General features: G+C 36.9%; 1 protein-coding gene across 1 annotated transcript; it reads left to right on the forward strand.

Annotated features, from left to right (window-relative positions):
• Window positions 1-345: 345 nt before the first annotated feature.
• On the forward strand, window positions 346-19,684 carry ptpn3 (protein tyrosine phosphatase non-receptor type 3). Its single transcript, XM_084435481.1, has 28 exons — window positions 346-463; window positions 539-725; window positions 3,978-4,147; window positions 4,985-5,092; window positions 5,221-5,263; window positions 6,273-6,351; window positions 6,429-6,473; window positions 7,572-7,624; window positions 7,830-7,947; window positions 8,024-8,111; window positions 8,222-8,310; window positions 8,628-8,691; window positions 8,867-8,997; window positions 9,105-9,230; window positions 9,816-9,929; window positions 10,035-10,125; window positions 11,378-11,455; window positions 11,574-11,630; window positions 11,714-11,870; window positions 11,976-12,139; window positions 12,241-12,331; window positions 13,469-13,533; window positions 13,724-13,864; window positions 14,301-14,429; window positions 16,784-16,929; window positions 17,005-17,140; window positions 17,906-18,646; window positions 19,466-19,684. The coding sequence occupies exons 3-27, from the start codon at window positions 4,004-4,006 to the stop codon at window positions 17,984-17,986; spliced, it is 2,538 nt and encodes an 845-aa protein (XP_084291607.1). The 5' UTR covers window positions 346-463; window positions 539-725; window positions 3,978-4,003; the 3' UTR covers window positions 17,987-18,646; window positions 19,466-19,684.
• The last annotated feature ends 177 nt before the right edge of the window (window positions 19,685-19,861 follow it).

Genomic DNA, 19,861 nt, shown 5'->3' on the forward strand with positions numbered 1-19,861 from the left:
AGATTATCCTAACTTTAATAAGTTATTTACCATGATTTTAAGAAGAATCAAAATTTGATTTCTTCTTAAGTTTGTCTTAAGAACAATCTTAAGAAAAAAGATAACATCCTTAAGAAGTAACTGTTTTCTTAAGTAAGAAAGTAATAAGAAAAGAGCAATTAATACATTGTTTGTGAATGTTTAGCTGGGCGGTCGACTTATTTAAAAAAAAAAAAAAAATTTATCAGAAAGCATGAGCAGTGTTTTTTTTTTTGTTTTTTTTTGGGCTCAGGTGTGCTTTATTGACTCGGGAGGCAGGCAGCGCCCTAACGTAGTGCACACGCACCTGAGATTGCGCGCACCCGTGACATTCCTGAGAGTTCACGCACAATACGAATCACGCCTAGAAAGCAAGGCTCGTGTGAACTCGGAAGTCTCCATGTGTGGGTTGACAATCACATGTACATTAGGAAATTTGTGAAAGGTGTGTTGTAATCACACTAGTATCAGTGAGAAGGGAAACATAATAACAATACATTTTGCTACATGTTTAAGATAGATCTTGCGCTCGTGGTCAGCACAGTGACGACGTGATTGCCCTCCCGAAGGAACCCGGAGAAAAAATAACATATTCCGGAAGTTTACCGACACCTGCAACTATGACCGCCTTAACATGGAAACTTTTCTCTCTTCACGGGGACTAAGCACCACTAGCATCGCAGAGACATAGGGAACACCTCAAACAGGTAACTTTCTGACGCTTTTCTGTGCTATAGCACTGCTCTATTTGGACTCTTGTGGGCTGAAGTAGGAAAATGCCAAATGACGATTGTTTGGCTTTAACAAAAACAACAACAAATCTGTTCACTCTTGGATGGGTTTTAAAAACATCGCGATAAAGCCCCCATAATTGTTGTTTCGTTTAATCTGATATATGTAGGCTATTCGTTCGAGCCAAAATGTTGGTGCAGGACTGTCTGTTCTCTCCTTCGGGTTCGTGACAGTTCGGTTCAGAAATGCCCGAGCCCTCGCAGATCAGCGTGAACTTGAGTCAGAAATGCGAGACGTCACACCCAGAAAAGCCCGTGTCTCATACAGAAACTTTCTCGTGTTGAAATGTCCAGTCTTGCTTTCGTGTTTCAAATACATATCATAACGGTATTTATGGTCGGAAAGGCTTTTGTTTTATTAAGTATTGTCTTAAGTAAATTACACTTCGTTCCTCGTAAATACCGTCTATCAAATGAGCTCGAGCGTGTAGCGCTTTGCAACTGAGCTACTGCTAAACATTAACCTTTAATGATCGCCAGCCCAGACCGTTTCCAAACGTGTGAGTGAAAGTAAAACATATATTTTAGCCCTCTGGCTCTGAAGTGTGTTTGATATGTTAGAAAGGTTGGCAAAACCAGGTGAACGTCTCTCTAAGCCTGTTTAGTGTTAGGTCACTGTAATTTCCCTAGTCTCAGAGATATAACTTCTGCAATTGCTGAAGAGACCCGTAGAGCGTACACGATCAGAATCTGTAAGGTAAGGTCTGAATATAAAAGAGTGATTTTATGTTCATTCATTTGAAGTAACTTCAGGCTGTTAACATGAATTGTCATAATTGTATCAAATAACATAGTATTTCCATAGGACATCATAATATGTTTGTATCAAATTCTGTATCAAACCCACCATTTCCCTCTCTCAAATTACAAAGTACTTTATTGATGTGACTGTTTTGCATACAGTATTGCCAAAGCATCAACACACACTCATGTTTACTTGTTTAATGCCAAATTTACACTTTAAAGGTGGCAAAGAAACGCTTCTGAAGTGACATATAATTGTCTTTACACAGACTGTTTCATTGATGCTCAGGGGTAGCATAAACACATTTACAACGGCACACACTGATGCTAGGGCTGAGGTGGGTCAGAGCATAGTCTGGGTGTTATGCAGCTTTATGTCTGTACACTTAAATTTGGCCAGACACAGAGCAGCCTGAACTTGGCGATGTAAATATGCCTTAAATGGGGACAGACTTGTATTGTTTTTACATGCAGCTAATTATAAATACTGTGGAAGCTTGTTTCCACCACAGAATAAAAAAAAAAAATGTAAAAGGTAATTGCGACTTTCTATCTCATAATTCTGACTTTTTCTCTCGATTGCGAGATTACAACTGAAGTTTATATCTTGCCATTCTGATTGTATAACTCGCATTTGTGAGTTTATATCACACAATTCTGAGAAAAAAGTCAGAGTTCAAAACAAATCGCAATTACTTTTTTTATTTTTTATTCAAAGGCAGAAACAAGCTTCCATAAAATACTGAGCTAACCCAAAACTTTAACTTTATGTATCGTTTTTACAAATGAGGACACTGATATTGCAATATATCCAATAAAATACACATTTAGCAAGACATTAATGAACGTTGTCATTTCTACTAACAATAAATCAGCTGGTGTGTTTGAAGATTAAAGCTGCTTTCAATATAAATTTGGCCTTGACAGATGCATGACTGTACTCCCCGTAACATCTGCATTTGATCACTTTCTTACAATGTAGGACAATATAGGGAATGAGATTTTCAATGTAATTCACTCTTTTACTATTGTATTTGTGGACAGAGAAATTATTTCTCTGTCTCACTGTCACCCTCAGCAGTGAGGAACTTTCTTCTTTCTCACCTCTTCAGGCAGTAAAATAGTCCACATTCCTGGACATTGCTGGGAGAAAAGAAGAGTGTGAAAAACAATGCAAGAACATGTTTAGACCTAGAGAGTCTGACTCAGTGTGTGAGTGTGTGAGTGTGAGGAAGAGAAAAGGATGATTAAAGGGTTAGTTCACCCAAAAATGAAAATTCTGTCATTAATTACTCACCCTCATGTCATTCCAAACCCGTAAGACTTTCGTTCATCTTCGGAAAACAAATGAAGCGATTTCTGTCCCTCCATTGACAGCTACGCAACTACCACTTTGACGTTTCAAAAAGTTCATAAAGAGATCATAAAACTAATCTATATGAATTGAGAGGTTTAGTCCAAATTTTCTGAAGAGACACGGTCATTTGAACAGATTGAATGTAGGATTTTATTCACATATATACATAAGCTCAACCGAACCTGCTTGAACAAACCTAGCTCAAACGTGCTGCGCAACACTCGAGAATGAACCTCATTGTTTCTACCACAACTGATGTGTGAGCTGATGAATGTTTATATGTGAATGAAAGCCTAAATTCAATCTGCTCATCATATAAAGCGATCGCGTCTCTTCAGAAAATTTGAACTAAACCACTCAATTCATATGGATTAGTTTTACCATCTCTTTATGAACTTGTTGAAGCATCAAAGTGGTAGTTGCTTAGCTGTCAATGGAGGGACCGAAAGCTCTCAGATTTCATCAAAAAGATCTTCGTTTGTGTTCCGAAGATGAACGAAAGACTGTTTTGAACCACATGAGGGTGAGTAATTATTGACAGAATTTTCATTTTTGGGTGAACAATCTCTTTAAGTGAGAGTTAATGAAACCCAAATGCTTAAAAAGGGTCCGTTTTAATTCTGAAAGTTGATGACATCAAATCATGCAGCTCCATTCTGATGTTATCAATGCCTAAGGTGCCTCTCACACTTTAGCATGACAGACCGACTGTTTCTAAAATCACTAAATCTGTGTTATATTTCTTTTCCTAAAGTGTGTGTTTTTTTTTGTTGTTGGTTTTTTTTACGTCTTATTGCGGCATGTGTCATAGGCACTGTGCTGACAGGATGTATAATTATAGTTATAAGGGATTTGCTGAGGTCTCGTCATCGGACCAACATGTTTTTAAACATGTCCGTTGCACACGGTATGATAATATGCGCTGTATAAATCTGTTTCATAACACTGAAACGGTATGTACAGAAATTCTATCATGCGTCACATTATTTTATTACAGGGAGTCATCATCACCTTCACATTTGGAATAAGTTCTTGCGTTTAACCTGTCTGACTCCTTGTTTTGGCAGGTGTGTATATGTGAGAGTGTTAGGAGATGACATCCCCATGGTGCATGCTTGGAAACAAGATCACTGCTCTTGGACGTGCTGATCTGTCCAAACATACACACATGCCACGCTCTGGCCTACTGTGTGTAGTGCTCTTCCCTGATGGCACAACCCAAAATTTTACTGCCAGTGTGAGTATAAGAATGTATACAGATGTGTTGGGATCATTGGATGAGCGAATATGTCTGTCAAAGCCCTGGAGAGAGAGGGGTAATGTGCATGTGTGTATGAGCTTGCCTTTATTGGCAGTTAGAGGGTGGAGATGGATATTACACTGGTGCTTCTCTTCTCATGTTCCATATTGCACTGCTGCAACCTTGGCTTCATATTCTGACACCCACCCACACTTATGTGCACACATGCATGTTTTTCAGACAGGAACATATAGGTCAGTCATATAGGAGTCAACAGAATATAGGTTCTTAGACAGGATGTTAGAAATAAGGGCAGAGGGACTGAGGACTCTGCTTGACAACTGTGGAGCAATGAGTTAAAATTAAAAAGGTTTTTAGATGTTGATTCATGTTAATTGGTTTGTGATTAGGGCAGTTATATTTAAATGATATTTGGCCATTTTGAGATATTTTTGATATTGGCTGATAATAAAGTGACTTACATCATAAAACATTTATATTTCAAAAATATGAAGCAGCACAACAGTTTTTAACATCGATAATAATAAGTGTTTCTTGAGCATATTAGAATGATTTCTGAACTAATTCCAAAAGCCCAAACTTTTGCAGTAGTGTATGTATCAGAATTATTTGGGCGACCCTGCTTTCTAGATATTAATATCAGCATTAGGTATTGCAAAAAACCTATATTGGTTGACCACTACACACATACAGTAATTTGATATTTGTCATTGTAGCTTATGTTAAACCATGTAGAATATAATCACTTTATAAATATTGGTTTGGGAAACTGGTACAATTCCTAATGGGACAGCATGTGTTATTGCTTCACAGAAACATGATGCTGGTCATCTGCTGTTCAACTTGGTTTGTGAACACCTAAACATAGTGGAGAAACAATACTTTAGCCTGCAGATCAGTGAGGACACATCCAGCTCTCCGGTAACTGAATGTGTGATTGTTTGCAAGTGAGCAAGAAGTGTTTCTTGCTGTGACCCAGAAATAGAGAAATGTAATGCCTTGTCTTAAGAAACATTTTAGTGATAACTGATTATATGTTTATATTTCAGAGGTGGCTGGACCCCAACAAACCCTTTAAGAAACAGCTGAAAGGTGAGAGAAACTAGACACAGATACAGTTGGCAACCTGGAGTCAATGGATTTGTTTAAGTGACAATTGTGTTGGACAATCAGAATATTGGCTATTTAATTTTGCATGCACATTTCCCCTTATTTTTACATTTACATTCCTCTTTGCCATCATTTAATGTTGATTTAAAGTTAATTTAAAAAACAATAATTTAAATAACACTGTTAAATGCAATATTTAGCCATTGTTAAAATGACTGTGTTTTTCATAATGTATAATATAATGCTGGGACGCCTAAATTCACTTGTAGCATTTAAGATGATTTAGCTTTCTTTTTCACTTATTTTGACCAAATAATATAGTATGTAATATTGGTAAGATATCAGCCATAATATAAAAGTTTTTATCAGCTTCACTCACGATTTTTATATATTGTGGATTTTACCATTGAATCCACATTCTTTAAAACTCTTGCAAAGAAATGCAGTTATGATACAGACAAAGGGTTGGTGGATATGTAGAATTCTGTGGAAATCTGCGGGGCTTTTCTGCAGAAGTTCTGAGGGAACAGATTTCTCACAAGCTTAGATATCAATCACAGACATAACCATAATAAGAGTGCACATGTTTGATAAGTGTGTAACATGAGTTAAATCATATGAGCACAAAGAATTTTGTTTCCCCTAAAAGAGCATCAGGAGACACCTGTTTGTTTTCCTCATGAGAATTGGAGGTGGCTGATTTAATTAATCAACTTACTTGAGTCATCAGACGTGACGTGCACGCATTAAGACAGAGACGGTGTTTGCTGCTCACGCTTCAGTGCCCACCTGCTTTTTAAACTCCAAATTATGATTTAATGGATTTGCTTAGATTTCTGGGGGATTGCCTAAACATTTTTAGAGGTAGTATGACACTGAGCTTACATTGAACTTTGATCAGTGAATATCTGTTGTCTTTACTATTTTTGTTTTGGATCCTTTTCCTCTTACCGCGTCCTCTGCTTTTTCTCTCCCACTGTTATTCCCTCAGGTTCTGCTCCATTCTTTTTAATATTTAGAGTGAGGTTCTTCATCTCTGATCCAAACTCCCTCCAGCATGAGCAGACCAGGTACATCTCCCTGCTTATGTGCAAATGAGACAGAAATGTATTGTCTGAGGTTGTCTGACCCTTATTTTGTTTTCCAGGCATTTTTATTTCTTGCAGATTAAGAAGGACATTTGTGAGGGCAGGTAAATGTTGATTTGCTTTTGCATCTATACTACTGTACAATTTTAGATTCAAAGTCTCTAATGCTTATCAAAGCCTCATTTATTGGATCAAAAATACAGTAAGAACATTAATGTTGAGAAATGTTATTACAACTTAAAATAACTGCTTTCTATTTTAGTACATTTTAAAATGTAATCGATTCCTGTGATGGCAAAGCTGAATTTTCAGCATCTTACTCTAGTCTTCAGTGTCACATGATTCTTTAGAAATCATTCTAATATGCTGATTTGCTGCTCAAAAAAACATTTTTTCTTATTAACAATGTTAAAAATACCTTCGTTTTTTCAGGATTCTTTGATGAATAGAAAACATAATTTATTTTAAATGGAAATATTTTGTAATATTATAAATGGCTTACTGTTATTTGCTAAAAAAAGTACAAATTTCTTTTAAAATTGTAGTGTATTGTAGTTCTTGTACTTTCATACTACTGTAAATTACTCACTTTGTGCCATTCATTATTACTGAATGAGTAGTGGAAATGAGAAAGTAATATCAAATTCTAATTGCAGATGAGTTTATAAAGGTTTTCATGTTATGGCTGATAAACGGAATAAATGGCAGATGTTATAAATGTATATGATATGCTACAACTGAATTTAGGTATCATAACAATTTACATTATAAAAGATGGATAACTATTCATTTATTTGAAATCTGCTTTGGAAAAAGTATTTTGTTTAAATTATAAGAATACCAAATATTTTTCAGAGGAATTATATATCTATTATTTATTTATTTATTTATTTATTTATTATTATTTAATGAATTGAATGATCAAATGAATTGAATGATCAAAAATACCAGCAACCCACATCATTATAATAGATGCGGGATGCTGGTTGCATCATCCTTGAAAAACAGGTGGCTCTGGTTACAGAGTAAAGCTCACAGTATTGTGTATAAATAAGAATTATAATACACATCTATGGACATTTAAATACCAAATATTAACTGACAATATAAATATATAATGTTGACAAATACTTATAAAAAATCACTGATGTCACAACAATATATTTTGTATCCCAAAATATCATGGTGTGTTTTTATTGCAGATTAAAGTGTCCTTTAAGCTCAGCTGTGGTACTGGCTTCTTACTCTGTTCAGTGTAAGTTGAGAAAATGACACCACCTCACTTTGTGATTGGCAGCTCTGCCATAGAAACATCATTGATATTGCAGAGTATGTGTCTGTGCTTGGAAGAGGCATGTGTCTTCAACAGGAGTTCACTGTCAAAAATGAAGATTACTTAGCAAAGCACATATAATAACTGTTTTAAACATAGCATTTTAATACTCCTGTCTGATTGACAGCTGAGCTTGGAGACTATGTTTCTGAAACTCCTGCCGGATACCTCAGTCAGACCCATTTTCTCCCTGACCAAGACCAGGAGTTCCTTCTGAAAGTGGAGTCGCTGCATCCACAGCACAAGTATGTCAACGCACACGCGCACACACACACACACACACACACACACACAGTTAATAAATGTCTAAATGTGTTTCAGAGGTCTGTCTCAGAGTGAAGCTGAGCTGTGCTATTTGAATACAGCGAGAACATTAGACCTGTATGGAGTGGAGCTACATCACACACAGGTACCATTTGGGTTAAAAAATCCTGCGTTTTTCATACTTCCAAAAGGGCAAGAAATAATGGGCAGTGTTGATAAGCTATTGAATAAAATTTCTTAAATCCCTGTCTATAGGATGTCAGCAACCCTGCCCTTTGGGTGGGGATTACATCAGGGGGCGTGGCCTTGTTTTGCCACTTAATTTGCTCCAGTTTTTTCCCATGGTGAGTTTTGACCAATCAGATCCTTTCTTGAATGTTTTAATTACGTATAGGCTTGATTTATGTTCTTTATGGAAGCCCTTTTTAAGCATCTTAAATGGATGTTTATAGCTATTATAAATTGTTTGACAGAGCTACAGCTCTGTTTGAATCTGTACTGTGATTATCATTACAATGGATGAGGCACAAACACTGCAGAAAAAGTAGAATTACTGTTATTTGTGTAATTAAGAGTCTTGGAAACTGTACCCCGTATTTTGATTCTGGTGTACTTTGTTTTTAATGAGGAGCATGCTTTTTGAACGACTGCATTTTTTCAGGATTAACATCATCAAAATTTCATTCAAAAGAAAAAGGTTCTTTGTCCACCTACGCCGGAAACATGTAAGATATCCATGCTTAGTCATTCACATACTTTGAAACAAAAACAAAATACAGGAATTACCATATTAAAGCCAGATACTTAATGCCTCAAAGATGTTTAATACCACAAAACCAACATCTTAGTTGTGTTTTATTTTGTGCTTTTCCTCATTTTGTGTGTTTATATTTTATACAGGGTGAGCTAGGCAACCACGTGGTCTCTCTCTTAATGCCAACTTCACGTGCCTGTAAGAACGTGTGGAAATCCTGTGTGGACCACCATACGTTCTACAATAGGAAACCCTCTCACTCGACTTCAAAACTTAGGTACACAGGCAGAGTCACGACGTGTTCTTTATTGCTGGAGTTAATTAGAGTTCATTGCTGCCTCCACCAAATGAGTGTGAGTTTAATGGCATTTATTTTTGTTCAAGCTCTATCCCACTGTACAGAAAACTGATTGGTGAGAAAATGTTGAACCCTGCAGTGAGGTCCAACTCAATGGAACACCTAGAGACCAAGAGTCTACCCTCACGGTCACCACCCAACACGCCTAACTGGTAACAATGCTCAGATACACTCAAATGTATTTCATCTTTATAGCAATTAATGAAAGCTATTTAATGTATTTTTTAGTCAGTAAGATAAAAAAAAGTTTTTTAATGCTTTTGAAAAAAATGTTTTAATACTTTTATTCAGCAAGATGCATTACATTAAACAGAAGTGACAGTAAAGACATTTATAATGTTACAAAAGATTTCTATTTCAAATAAATACTGTGCCTATGAACTTTCTATTCATCAAATAATCCTGAAAAAAGTATCAGTTTCTGCAACAACAATGAAAAAATAATTATATATATATATATATATATATATGTATATATATATATATATATATATATATATATATGTATATGTATGTATGTGTGTGTGTGTGTGTGTATAAATATATCTATATCTATAGATATATAAATACAAATACATAAATATAAAATGTAAGATTTACACACACACACTATATAAAATTTTATATACATTTTAATATTTATATATCAGACGCTGCATATGATGTAGTATAAGGTCTAGGTCTCATAAGGTTAATACAAGGTTTAGTGTCTTTATTGAATATATCTTTTATTTTAGGCGGAGTCCTCGTTTGCGCCATGACTTCCGTAAGCCACGTCCATCATCTGTGGACAACCTGACCAATGAAATTACCTATGTGACTGAGAGTGAAGACGTGTTCTATACTTACAGGCAAATTTACTCTACATTTGCAAATGCACACAGTCTTGCAACCATACATATGTATTCAATTGTACTTATGCTTATAGTAAATTATTAAAACTGATTACACTGAAGGAAAACTCAGGAGGAGGGGAGGACGAGTGGTAGTTGGTCTCATAGTGATGACGTCATCACCGAAGAAGATGAGTTGCACGTTTGGGATAAGGTGAGTGTTATTGTACATAATAACAAATGATGCAAGATCAAGGGAAATGTGGTTCACAACAGGGTCTAACTTCAAAGCTTCTCCGCATATCTTTCCAAAGGATCATTGCATTAAAATGAGTGGTTGAAATGAAGAAGGTCCCTGTGGCACATTTCACTGTGGAGTGTGGATTGTTTTGATGGATAGGGCAGTTAAAAACTATTTAAGGTCTGCAGATTATACAGAAATGCAGAAAAGTGCTGTAATTTATTCCAGTAGACATTTCTTCCGGACAAGGCAGCAAAATGTGACCATTTTAAGTCATATTGAGGATGGAAAATGGCCATGCATGTGATTTTGCATGTGTATATCGCAAAAATGAATACATTTGTAATTTTGAGAGAGAATTTTTGGTCCTAAAAATTGGCTTAATTTTTTTATATGTAAACTGAACAATATCAGACATGTTCTTGAATCTTGACAGGTGTCATGAGATTCACCCTGGAACAGATTTATCTAAATAAATCTAATATAAATCTATAATAATCTGTGATGTGGTCAGGAGCACCGCTTGATTGGATTTCAGACAAGCAATCAAAACGTTGCTGAATGCAACAAAAGGCTCAGGACCTAAACCACAGCACCCACACTACACTGATACTACAGTCATGTTGATGAGTCACTGAAAATCGTATGAATTTTTGTGAATGAAAGTCTGAGAAGACAATGAATTTTTATTTTTATTTATTTATTTTTTTGACTAGGGAAACAAGTTGTAGGATTTCAGAAACTTAAAAAATCAGTTATGACACAAAATGAAATGCTCTTTGGATCATTCTCAAATCATGCTGGAGAAAATTTGAATTGAAAATAAATTTGAATTGAATTGAATTGAATATGATCATCAACTTGTAAGATCAAGCAGCTCAACTGCTTGCTGTCATTAAAGAAAATTGAGGACAGACAAAATACTAAGACATTCTGTTAATTTCTTTTCACTCAAAATGACATGCCGATAGTATAATTTTGCATTTTCAATCGTTGTCTCAGACGTTTGGACAACTTTGTCAGGCTATCAGTTTGTGTGCAAAACTGCTTAGAGTGAGATGGTCTACCAACAAAAGAAGAATATTCTGAGGTCACGTTTAAAACCCTTGATTGTTGTTTGTATTATTTGTTGTTAGAATGTTGTGAACAATGTCTGAATATATGCTAGTATTTCACTATTTTGTAGCTAGCATTTTCGGAACCTTTTCCTGTCCTATGTGTACAGAGTGTGACCGCTGATGGAGATCTGCTGCTAATGAGGATTGACCCAGACCAAGATGGGAAGTTTGGTTTCAATGTCAAAGTGAGTTGGTAGTGGTACATGATATAGTTTGCGTATTTATCATCGTTGCTCAAATTGTTTTACAATAGAGTTTTGTCTGGGAGATCATGCATCAGAATTTTGTTTGGCTAATATTTAGGGAGGCGTGGATCAGAAGATGCCGCTGGCCATCTCTCATGTTAACCCCGCATCTCCGGTAAGCCATAAAAATCCCGGCTGCTTGTGAATATGAATGGGTTATTGGTTTTTACATTTGTACAAATATTGGCTATGTTGCAGGCTGGTCGCTGTGTGCCTCCACTGATGGAGGGAGATCAGGTGTTGTTGATAAATGGGCGGGACATTTCAGAACACACACATCAGCAGGTGGTCATGTTCATCAAAGCGAGCCGAGAGTCGCACAGCAAGGAACTTGCATTGCTGGTGCGCCGCAAAGGTGTGTCTTTATATCTGGGCAAGACAAATGTGTTTTGAGGGGGATTCATTGTTTTAACTTATCTTTGACGTCCAATCAGAAACGGCAAACAGCATTTGTTTACAGGTATCTCTTTGCGAGCCGAACCCACCCTACAGTTAGGTGAGGGTCTCACTCTTCCGGGTGAAATACCCCCACTGTCCACCCAGCTGTCTGGAGAGACACTAGAGGAGTCCATGACTCGTCTGGAGAGGGGGTTGGTCACTGGCACGCTGCTTCTGCACTTTGAGGTTGGGGCATGGAAACACTTTACTGCATGTCTCAGGTTGGCGTGTGTGTGCATTGCTGATAATTGTCATCCGTGCATGTATGTGTGTTTTGCTACTCTCAGAAGTTGTACAGGAAGAAAGAGGGAATGTTAATGTCTTGTGCAAAGCAGTCTGAGAATATGGACAAGAATCGGTACAAAGATGTATTACCATGTAAGTTGTATTGCTTTTTTTGCCAAACAAGAACATTTACCACATGCTAAAATTAATAATAGCGGCCTGTAACTCCTACTATGTTCACAATATAGCTAAGTAATGAGTGTTATTTCTTCTACAAAATGAGTACTTTTATGGCTGAGTTAATAATATTGATTTCTAGATTATAATCGATCTTCATTTTGATGAACCAGTATCGATTCTCATCGAAAATTAAATGTAATTTTGACGCTCTTTAATGTGGCATGGCAGATCTCTGTAGCAGCCATAACTTTAGCCATTGTTTATATTTCAACAACAAATTGTAGTAGAAACTAAAATATAAAGAAAGTTTATATAAAAACTGTTTTATGTGCAATTTAAATGTTTGTGTACAACTAATTTTTTTGTTGTTGATTATTTCATCTAAAAATAAATAGTGAATTAATTAATAGTTTATGTAAACCTGTATGGTTTACAGCATTGGTTTAGAGTTTTTCCTTAAGAAAAAATTATCCAAATGTATCTTTACTGAAACGAAAATTGATTTGTGAAGTCTGTTTCAATACCCAACCCCAGTTATTTTAAATACATTAAAACTTCAAGCTAAGTAAGTCATGCAACCTGACTTACAAACGCAATGTAAGTCACTTTAGATAAAAGCAAGTGCATAAATGTAATGTAAGCTAGGTGAGCATATGCTTTGCGCCATAGCTGTTACACTATCTTGTATTTTAGCATGGCTTGAACACTGTATTGAACAGCATCCAGGACTGTAACTTTCCATTTATAATTGATAATTAACAAGTTTTTTGGGGGGTTTGAACGTTCAAAAGAACAATCTAAAGTTCAAAGAAACATTTGAAAGTTCAAAAAGAGCTTTCAAAAGAACATTTGAAAATTCAAAGAATTTTCAGCAAAGTTGTATTTTACAACAAGAGAGTGGCTACTGGATGACCATGATGAGATTGAACAAAGCTACCACACTGGATTAGATTAGGGCTAAGGTCAAACGTATCATTTTATTCATTTGTGTATAAGCTTTCGATTTTCGAATGAGGCATAATGCTCTTTAAAACTAGTCGGAGGAGGTGTTTTCACATAATCCGCAAAGCCCTCTTCCTCATTCTCTGCTCATTCATTCTTTTCTTTCAGATGACATCACCAGGGTGGTGCTGCAGGAGGAGGGGGATGATTACATCAATGCCAGTCATGTGAAGGTATGGATCACTATCGGTCTACCTCATTTTATTTCTATTTAATATTTAATTTTTCATTGTTTTTTTTTATTTAGTTGTGAATAGAAAAGTTCTGGCTCTCGATGACATATTGAAGACTTGGTTGTGTGTGTGTGTGTGTGTGTGTGTGTGTGTGTGTGTGTGTGTGTGTGTGTGTGTGTGTGTGTGTCAGACTGAGCCAGCAGGTTGTATTTTGAGGTACATAGCAGCTCAGGGTCCACTGCCGCACACCTGTACACACTTCTGGAGGAGTGTGTGGGAGCAGGACGTCAGTGTCATCATCATGCTAACCACACTGACTGAGAGAGGACGGGTACTTCAATGCATTTGCACACACGTGTTCTCCACACACATGAAACGAAAATGGTTAAATACTACACACAATGTGAGTTACATTTTAACTCAATACTGCAATATTAATAAACATTAACATTTCTCACACACACACACACTCACTTTTACGACAAAAAGACACTAACATAGCAGGCGCACACACATAACACCTAATCAGACGATACCCATCACACACCTCCAGTCCCCCAAGGACAGCTTATTGTGAGTTCCGTATTCTTCGGCTCGGCTTGACTGTTGCTTGGTAACCAAGCACTCTGCATTCTTTTCCAAAGGGATGATTTAATAAACTCTGTGTGTGAGGGAGGGAGAGAGGGAGGGAGCACATTTGTGTGTTTTTGTTAATTTTTTTATTTTATGCTGTGTTGTGCTCAATAATCTCTCTTCCATTTCCACAGACCAAGTGCCATCAATATTGGCCGCATCCCCCTGAAAAGAGGGATTATGAGTATCTTCAGGTGTGCTGTCACTCAGAGGAGTGTAACCTGGCATACGTTACTCGAGAACTAACACTCACAAATACTCAGGTAACAATAACAGCATACATAGTTTTAAACGGACACCACCCCTGTGAGGAGCAGTAAGAAAAATCATATAGCATACAACGCTCACTGTTAAAGACCACTTGCATTCAAAATGAGAGTTTGTTGCTTATTTTAGGCCATCTATATGCCAGTGTCCTTTTAAAAGTTGAGAAAAAGCACTTTTAGCATATGTACGCTTTTAAACTTAACAATCTTCATCCTTCAGAAAACATCATCCTACACTAATTATATTTATCCAATCAAATGCTCTGTAAATTGAGAATGTCCCTCCCCCTAATACCACCTGCCACAACTAGCAGGTGGTAAATCATAGACTGAAGTAGCACACTTCTAAAACGACTTCTACTTGCATACTATTATTCTTAGACTATATCTTTATAAGGGAAACATTGTATGAGCTAGCCATAAACCATGGCAAAATTCTGAATATTACTATCCTGCTGCTTTTAATATTCTTATAGAATATATGGCAGAAATAGTAAGAGTAGCATGCCTGACCAATAGACACAAACCATGACAATATTCAGAAATGCTCTTTTTCTTATACTATATCTTTATAAGAGAAAAATAATAGTGTACTAGTATGTTAGTCACAAAACATGGATGAGTTCAGAATAACATATTAGCATACCAATACTATTCTTATACTATATATGACAGAAGTAGGAGGAGTATATGAGTAAGAGTTTATACTTTTATACATGTATATGAGTAAATGGTGAGGCTAGAATGTTTGAATTTGGAATAGTATACTATAATACTATTCTTAGTGTTTCTGCAATATCTTTATCTTTATAGAAAGAAATAGCATAAGTAGTATGACATTCAGTCACAGTTCAAAGTGGTGATATGCCCCTTCCAAACGTCCTGCTTCAACAGCAAAGACATCACAAGAGAGAGAACCTCACTTGTCAAGCAATTTCATGGTATTACACCATTATTACACAGTTGTTTTGTATAATAGGGGCAGTCATAGCCTAATGGTTAGAGAGTCAAACTTATAACCTGAAACTTGTGGGTTTGATTCTCAATACTGCAAAACGACTGAGGTTTTGAACCCCCCTATTGCTCCCCGGGTGCCACGCCACTGCTCCAGGTGTGTGTGTTTTCACTACTCACTGCTCCTAATGTGTGTACACTAACTTGGATGTGTTAAATGCAGAGGACAAAATCCTCTGTTTTTAATCCTAGTCTTATTTTTGGCAAAATTCTGTCAGTCTTATCACGCTAAAGTTTGTTTAATGTTTCATTTAAAACAGATATTTGGCTTTAAGCTTCTTTATGTGAAAGCTTGATGTGTGAGCGAGAGTGTCAACATGTCGGAGCGTTTATTTGCGATGGCAAGCAGGTCACGTACCGCTCTGTTCCAGAGCATACATGTATATTCACATACATGCTCACACTTTCACAAACAATCTATCATTGCTGGAGAATTGAGACCCATCTGTTGTCTCTGTTGGTGGGAGTTAATCTCAGCACGGACAGCAGACGGAGGTTACATCACACATTTTTCGTCCATATAGGGTATGTGTGTGTGTCTGAGATGAAAAAAAGAAAGAAAAGGAGAGAGGAAAGAGATGATTGGGGGGTACAGGAAAAATGCCAGTGAGTGATTGTTCGTACCACACAGATTGCAAACCAATTATTCCTTTCTGCCCGATTTGTCACCACAACTGAATTATTTTTTTCCACTTTGGCCTTCAGACTGTGACTCATATTCAAGAACTTAAAGATCACTTCTTCTCTTTCACCCACTTGTAAGATCATGATAGAGCTGAAGGGGAAATTAAAATGTCAGTGTGTTTAGGTAACTCTGAGCAGAAATGGTGTTTTAAAGAATGACAGGATACTGGGGCCTCATTTATAAAATGTATCACCAATCTGATTTGACCCTAAATTCAATGGATTTCATCCTACATCAAAAGTGAGGAACAAAATGGGATTTATAAAGGCAGACACTGATGTGAAAATGATCGTATATGCCAACAGAAAAGCATGTGTACGAAGTTTTTGCACTCATGACAGTATTTAATATATTAATCGCTTATGCAAATGTAAAGTAAATAGGCAATCACCATATGCATTAGTATTATTATAAGGTAATTACTTAACTAAAATTTCTTAATTCGATTGATTTATATTTATTGCAAAAAGCCTTAATGCTCATTCTAGGAATATTTCATATAAATATCCTTCTGCAAAAGGCAAAACACAGGCATGTTTAGACTTGTCTGCTTTTTTGCAAACTCGTTCAAGCATTCTCTTGCACTCAGCCTCACCCTCTCTCTCTCTCTCTCTCTCTCTCTTTCTTTCTTTCTTTCTTTCTTTCTCCAAAGTCGGGACAGCAGCGTTCGATCACTCATTTGCAGTATGTTGCTTGGCCAGATCATGGGGTACCAGAAGATTCCTCAGACTTCCTGGATTTTGTCCAGTCAATGAGAAGTATGAGAGGGGAGTCGGTGCCTCTTATGGTCCACTGCAGGTGAGGGGACTTCCAGCACACAGACACACAGATGTTATCAGGTGCTCATCTTACTGAGAGAATGTTTTTCTGCAGTGCTGGAATCGGGCGGACGGGAGTTTTGATCACCATGGAGACCGCCATGACACTGATGGAGAAGGAAAAGCCAGTGTATCCCCTAGAGATCATTACATTCATGAGAGAACAGAGGGCCATGCTGGTTCAGACACCGGTACAAACGCACACGCAGACATTCCAAAAAGTTAAAGCTGAAATGTCACTCATTTCGCACCAACAAACAGTTTTTCAAATGTTCTCTCTGTTAACAAACTGATAGTTTCACCTCAAACTCTTATAATTGGTTAAGCCAGTGTCAGTCTGTCCAGTCCAGTTGGTCCGTTCAAACAAACAGATCACAATTCCTTTTGATGCCATGTAATGAATGAATTATTCACAAAGAATTATATATTGTCATATATATTATAAATGAATTTATATTGTCAATAATTAAGAATTGCAATGGCTGTATCTGAATATCCATACTTCCCTACCATATGATAGGTGAATTTTTTTGTGAAGGAGATGTGATAGGAGATGAGTTGTGCATGCCAGTGAAGCGACACAATTGACGCTCTAAGTCACATGACAATGACAAGATGACAGATGTAGTATGTTCGGATTACTTTCACTCAACATACGTTCATACTATGTACAACATACTTTAACAGTCGCAAAGTAAGTTCTTATTCTTATATCAAGTACCGCCTACTTAGAGACTACATGATATTTGGATGCAGCCAATGACATATAAAGAGAAAGGTCATTTAGAACTATGGGAAATAGTGATCACTCATGGTGGTTTAGATGCAACATCATACCCTGAATGGCTAAAAGGACTTTTGGATCCGTCTACTGGATCAGAAGTTTGAATATCTTAAACTGATTTTATTGGATGTGCTGTCATTACTTATGCTGTGTGTGCATGTTTGTTTTCCAGTGCCAGTTCACCTTTGTGTGTGAGGCCATTCTGAGGGTGTACAGAGAGAGATTCAAACAGAGCTCAACACTTAATAGTTGATGAGAAGAGAGGGAAAGTAGAGGAGTTTTTAAAAACAGAAGTGAAGGAAGAAGCTCCGCTGCTGTGATCCGACTGTCAATAAAGACGGATGAAAACAGGGCAGGGAGTAGAGGGTGTGTCTGGATAAAGATGGATGGACAATCTCTTCTCTTGCTGTGGCTCTCCTGACAGCTGTGCGGATCAAGAAAGAACATAAAGCACTTTGACATGTATAAGCTTATAGGACCCCACAGTACACGTGCTCTCTTCTTTCTCTTTCTCTGTCCCACATACACACCAATTGCTCTATTTGGGTGAATCTCACGAAATCTGTCAAGAAATGTTCAGGTCACATTTGACCCCAAACCAGAGGAAATTTTTTTGCAGAAATTGCGTAAAATAAATACATCTACTTTAAGAACTCTTTGTTTTCTCTCTTTATTTGTAGAGCAATTAACCAAGGTCCCCCCCACCCCTTCTAATTTCTACATTAATTCATCTGCTATTGTATTTTTTCTAACTAGTACAGTGTTTTTTGCAAGTATTTAATTCAAATCAATCCATTTTAATTAGAGGTTGTACAAAAAATGTTACCATGATGAATGAATACTTTAAAATGTATATATTTTTTTTCATGTTACATTAATACGAATAAGACTGCATTTTATGAGAAATGGGGGAGCTTAAAGGGATACTCCACTTTTTTCGGAAATAAGCTCATTTTACATCTCCCCCAGAGTTAAACAGTTGAGTTTTACCGTTTTAGAATCCATTCAGCCGAACTCCGGGTCTGACGGTGCCACTTTTAGCATAGCTTAGCACAGATCATTGATTCTGATGAGTCCAGTAGCATTTCTTTCAAAATGACCAAAGAGTTTCAATATTTTTCCTATTTAAAACTTGACTCTTCTGTAGTTAAACCGTGTACTAAGATCGACGGAAAATGAAAAGTTGCGATTTTCTAAGCCTATATGGCTAGGAACTACTCTCATTCCAGCGTAATAATCAAGGAACTATGTGGCTGTACCATGGGTGCAGCAGGCGTAATGATATGAAAATAGTCCCCAGCTCGGTAACTTCTTCCAACGTGACCGGGACTAAGTTTGTCTAACCTATTAGACCTATTTTCAGGCGCTGCGTCATATCACTACGCCTGCTGCACTCATGGTACAGCCGCACAGTTCCTTGATTATTACGCCGGAATGAGAGTAGTTCCTAGTCATATAGGCTAAGAAAATCGCAACTTTTCATTTTCCGTCGATCTTAGTACACGGTTTAACTACAGAAGAGTCAAGTTTTAAATAGGAAAAATATTGAAACTCTTTGGTCATTTTGAAAGAAATGCTACTGGACTCATCAGAATCAATGATCTGTGCTAAGCTATGCTAAAAGTGGTACCGTCAGACCCGGAGTTTGGCTGAATGGATTCTAAAACGGTAAAACTCAACTGTTTAACTCTGGGGGAGATGTAAAATGAGCATATTTCCGAAAAAAGTGGAGTATCCCTTTAATTGCCCTGAAAATAAGAAATTATGTGTATACCACAATATGAAAATAATTAAAGCTGGAAAGGCCTTTTCATTTCTCTTTTCCTGTTGATTTTGGTGGTAAAATGTAACCTGGACACTACTTTGTGAGATCGACTAGTACATCAACAAATCCACTACTAGAATGATTAAATTCGCCTCTGTTAATAAATAAATAAAATGTCTCATTCTTATCACGTTGTGCCTCTTCTCTTATTCATGATGGCTTGTGGGGAGCTCGAATGAGCGTGCGTGAAATGCTGACGATTGGCGCATAATGTTTCCTGATAGCAGAAGGCTGCTTGATTTGTAGTTGCTGGGGAATTCAGTGACGGTGGCTCGCGTGAAGGTAACCTCACCCTGATCACTG

Source organism: Rutilus rutilus, assembly GCF_951802725.1.
Source record: "Rutilus rutilus genome assembly, chromosome: 17".
Classification (NCBI taxonomy): Eukaryota; Metazoa; Chordata; class Actinopteri; order Cypriniformes; family Leuciscidae; genus Rutilus; species Rutilus rutilus.